This window comes from Quercus lobata, chromosome 2 (genome assembly GCF_001633185.2).
Source record: "Quercus lobata isolate SW786 chromosome 2, ValleyOak3.0 Primary Assembly, whole genome shotgun sequence".
Lineage (NCBI taxonomy): Eukaryota > Viridiplantae > Streptophyta > Magnoliopsida > Fagales > Fagaceae > Quercus > Quercus lobata.
The window spans coordinates 73,773,832-73,778,623 of NC_044905.1; the positions used below are offsets into that span (position 1 = coordinate 73,773,832).

Here is a 4,792-nt window from a genome sequence, read left to right on the forward strand (position 1 = left end):
TAAGATTAGAGTAATGTTCTTATCAAAAAAAAGAAAAAGAAAAAAAGATTAGAGTAATGTTATAACCACAAACTATTTTATTGGTCTTCATTTAAACCTATCACTAATATCACTTTTCATTTACTAATAATCACTTATCACATTAGTAGTTTGAAAAAAATTTGTAAAATAATTTGTATCTCTAGTATTATTCATAAAATTATACTTTTACATTTGTAATATTTAGTTTAAATTATAAGATAGATTTATTTTGAATGAAGAAGAGAAGTTACACACACACACACACAAAAAAAAAAAGTTTGTCCTTATCTATTCTAACTTTTTAGTAAACCTGTTTTAAAGGCAAAATCTCCGCTTCTGTTGTTTATGGTCCCTATATATGTAAGTTTGCAAGCCTGCCAAAACACAGCAATTGAGACCGTAACAAAGGCTCGAGAATCAACAAACAAGACAAGCTTGTGGCATTTCTAAGAATAGACAGGCTTGTGAATTTCATCTGCAAGAGATATCATATATCAGGCACTATGGTTTTGATTTTTCCTATTATATTAGCTCTGTGTTTAGGCCTAGTTTTGTCTTTTCTTCTCGTAAACTTCTTCAGGAAACAAGATGCTCCAAACTTACCTCCTGGGCACATGGGATGGCCCCTTTTGGGAGAGACTATCGGCTTCCTCAAACCCCATAAATCAAACTCTATTGGAAGCTTCTTACAACAACGTTGCTCTAGGTAATATACCAAGTTCCTTTATTTTGTATATATATTCTCTCTTCCTATGTTCTTGGATGAAGTTTCGTCATACATTAGTATCAAATTAAGCAGGACATTTGTACCAAGATATGCCCATGCAGCTAAGTCTTATAAAAAAAATGTATATCAATTTGGAGTGTTTTCATGCAGGTATGGGAGGATTTTTAAGTCTCATCTATTTGGCTCACCAACCATAGTTTCCTGCGATCATGAGTTCAACCTTTTCATTCTTCAGAATGAGGAGAAGCTATTTCAGGTGAGCTACCCCAAGTCCATGCAAGGCATTCTTGGGAAGTATTCTTTGATTATCGCAACCGGAGAGATTCACAAGAAGCTTAGAAGCTTTGCTGTCAGCTTCATCGGCACGTCCAAGTCAACACCAGAATTCTTTCATCTTGCGGAAAATATGTCAATCTCAATGATGGATTCATGGAAAAGCTGTAAACCAGTTTCGTTTTACAAAGAAGCTAAAGAGGTATATAGTACTTTCAGCAGCTTAATTACATGGTAAAAATAAGGTTAAATTGCATATTTGCATACTTAGCTTTAATCTTTGTCTTAAAGTCATCCTCGTGTTTTAAAAATGTTGGGAAAAGGTCCTTATCATCATTTTTAATGGATAAAAATTATGATGTAGCAAATGAAATTCATGAAATCAAAATCACTTTGATGAGGTGGAGTTTATAAAAAAGTCATTATCAGTACACAAAACTCTCATTTTTGAGAGGTCTGAGAGAGTTTCTATGCATGTTGTAGTATTATATGTATTTTAATCTTACATTATTTTTGGTACTCTTCTTTGTTATTTTAATCTAATGTTATTTTTGGTAATTTTCTTGTATGTTATCTAATTGGGTGAATATAAATGTCATGTCCCATTTTTTGTGTTCAATTTTATACTTCACCAACCCATTTCCCTCTCCTCTGTGTGTGTGTGTTTGTTTCTCAAAAACTTTATACTTCACCAATCACAACTTACATGTAAAAGTGTTATTACATTAAAAATTATATTCATGCATTTGGATAAGTTTATAATCAATAGAAAAGAAGAAGGATTAGTTACAACCCCTTTCTTAATTTTTTTTTCCTATTCTGAAAAATTGTTGTTGTACTTATCCCTTTAGAAAATTTTATCTATGATAGCAAAATTTAAAAAATACTCATCAATATCTTTGTGTCAATCTTTTGCAATGCCAACAATAACTTGACATGATTTTATTTGTCATGTTAATATTTTCCATCCACAAAAGAACTGTTAAAAATCTATCATAATCAATTTTCCAAAATACATGGACTACCATGAAACAATTTTAAATATAAAGACAATTTAGAAACAAAGGTAAAATGTTGATAACCAAATATGCCATTTAAGTAAAAATAAAATTAGCAATAACAATAACAAGAAAAAAAATATATACCAATTGAATTCATGTTTAATTTAACTTTTTCAATTCAACGCAGTTTGCACTCAAAATTATGGTGAAGGAGATTTTGAGTATTAAACCAGATGAACCACTAGCCTCAAAGATATTAGAAGACTTCGAGACCTACATGAGAGGCTTTGTGTCTTTGCCACTAAATATACCTGGGAGTGCATATGCCAACACTGTGAAGGTACTTAACATGTATGATTAAATAAAACGGTAAAACTTGTTGCATACACCAATTTGCACAATTTGAAATCATGTCTTCAACGCACGATTTTAGTTGTTTTTCATCTATGTGTAAGAACATGTGTGCAAATTGGTGTGTGAACTTAACATCACTCTAAATAAAATGCACCCATTGATCCATGTGCTAAATTATGCTTATGCTAATACTCAAAGCTATCTTTGATATTCTCTTTTGTTGGCTTCTTTAGGCTAGAGCAAGACTTTCTTCCACTGTTAAACAAATGATTAAAGAGAGGGAACAAAGGAATATTGTGGGGCTTATAGAAAGAGGAGACTTCTTAGATGTGGTTTTGTCAAAGAAGAGCCTAACCAATGACGAGATAGTAAGCATTGTATTGGACATCTTGTTAGGGGGTTACGAGACAACTGCAACACTGATGTCCTTAATTGTCTACTTTCTTGGGCAAGCACCAAATGCTTTAGAAAATTTGAAGGTTGCTCTCTATTTTCTCTCTCTTAGAATCTGCATGAACAAAAATATTACATGCTAATTGCTAAAGAGGGTTATTTTGTTCAACATTTATGTGTACTATACAGGAAGAACACCAAGGGATAAGGAAAAGAAAAAAGGATGGAGAACCTTTGAACTGGGAAGATTACAAGAAAATGAAGTTCACCCGCAATGTAATTATTAACATCATATTTATATATAGTGGTTAATTTTCCACTAGAAAGATTATAAAAGTCTTCATATAGAACTAACACATGCTAACTGTAGGTTATATGTGAAGCAATGAGATGTGGGAATGTAGTAAAATTTCTGCACAGGAAAGCTCTGCAAGATGTTAAATATAAAGGTTCTTAATTTACATAATTAGAAGTACTGTTTTGTAGTATATTATATGATTGTCTCTTTATTGCAATAATTGGTGACAGCTTCTAACTTAATGGAGATCATGATTAAAAATGTTGCAGATATTCTCATACCCTCAGGATGGAAGGTTTTTCCCATCTTCACAGCAGTAAATTTTGATTCAGCTCTCCATAAAAACCCCTTAGAGTTTAATCCTTGGAGATGGTTTGTAAGTATATCAATTCTTCCTCTAGTCCAATATGTAAACCAGACACCTCATTTGGACATAAACCTCTACTACTAATAATAATTAAAAACTTCATGTCAGATTTTTTGTCACAAAAAATTAGAAGACACCTTCTTTGACGACTAATCTTTGAATGAAATGAAATAATAAACATTCTGATATCATTATAATAATTTTAGTGATTTAAACATTTTTTTTTTCTGCAGTCCTTGTCTCTTCTACAACTTTGTCTCCTTTTTGTTATTTTCATTTTGTCCTATAAACAACTAGGAACCTTTTTCCAACTAATTTATGATGAAAATTTAATACTCACTTATTTTTTTCTTCCCAAATATCTGCAAGTATCCTTTATTTTAGTTGTTCACATGTATCATATGTATATAGGTAAGCATTCATTTTCATGTTAGTTACAAGTTATTAAAAAGTATATGTGGATAAAGAATTTGAACAAAATTTGAAAATGCCTTTAATTAGTGCTAACATAGATGCAGACACAGGACTTTGTAGTAGTTATACATTTTTTGCATGTATATAAGTGACATTTTCTTAAGCTCCTAATAATTCCAATTTCAATCATTGACCCCATTGGCAGGATGAAGAAACAAGCAAAAAAGTGTCACCGTTTGGTGGTGGACCAAGGCTATGTCCAGGTGCTGAACTTGCCAAAGTAGAGATTGCATGCTTCCTTCATCATCTTGTCCTTAATTATAGGTAAAATTTCACTAACTCAGCCCCCACTAAAATGATGGCATGTATGGATTATGGATGACAATAGGCAGGTTAATCTAGCAACCTACTGCAACCCATTTAGGGTTCTATATAATTGAGCTTGCTTTATCTTTTTCCAGCAATCATTTTAATTGACATTCTCACTCATAGTACCACTTTCCATAAGGAGGAGCATAAGTCTTTGGTTTAGGTGATAGTGTATAATTAAAGCAGCTCTTTATCAAGCATACTCAAAATTTCATGTAAAACTTATTAGTGCTTCTTCCTTTTGATGCTATATTCTATGTTCTTGCACCAGGTGGAAAACAAAAGCAGATGACTACCCACTTGCTCACCCTTATGTGGAATTCCGAAGAGGCTTGCTACTGGAGATTGAACCAATAGGGAAGATTTTTGGAAGGGAATCTTAGTTGGGTTTCAACTATTTATGTCCTCAAAAGCTAAAGTCAAGCCTATTCGCATTAGGGACCAAACAAGTTGTGACTCATTGAAATGTTGGGATTGAAGCCCCCCCTAGAATATTTAATAGTCCCCTATTCAGCAAAAATAAATAAATAAATTAATTAAATAGTCCCCTAGGTAGGCTACATTGTAAATTGCAA

General features: G+C 32.3%; 1 protein-coding gene across 2 annotated transcripts; it reads left to right on the forward strand.

Moving 5' to 3' along the window:
• Positions 1-471: 471 nt before the first annotated feature.
• LOC115978378 (cytochrome P450 724B1) lies at positions 472-4,760 on the forward strand. 2 transcript variants are annotated; one of them, XM_031100398.1, is made up of 9 exons: positions 472-727; positions 899-1,223; positions 2,210-2,362; positions 2,610-2,855; positions 2,959-3,045; positions 3,140-3,218; positions 3,337-3,443; positions 4,054-4,172; positions 4,489-4,760. In XM_031100398.1, exons 1-9 carry the CDS (start codon positions 525-527, stop codon positions 4,598-4,600), a joined length of 1,431 nt encoding a protein of 476 aa, XP_030956258.1. In that variant the 5' UTR covers positions 472-524; the 3' UTR covers positions 4,601-4,760. The 2 variants fall into 2 exon arrangements, with proteins under 2 accessions (XP_030956258.1, XP_030956259.1); XM_031100399.1 differs by lacking the exon at positions 2,210-2,362.
• Positions 4,761-4,792: the final 32 nt, after the last annotated feature.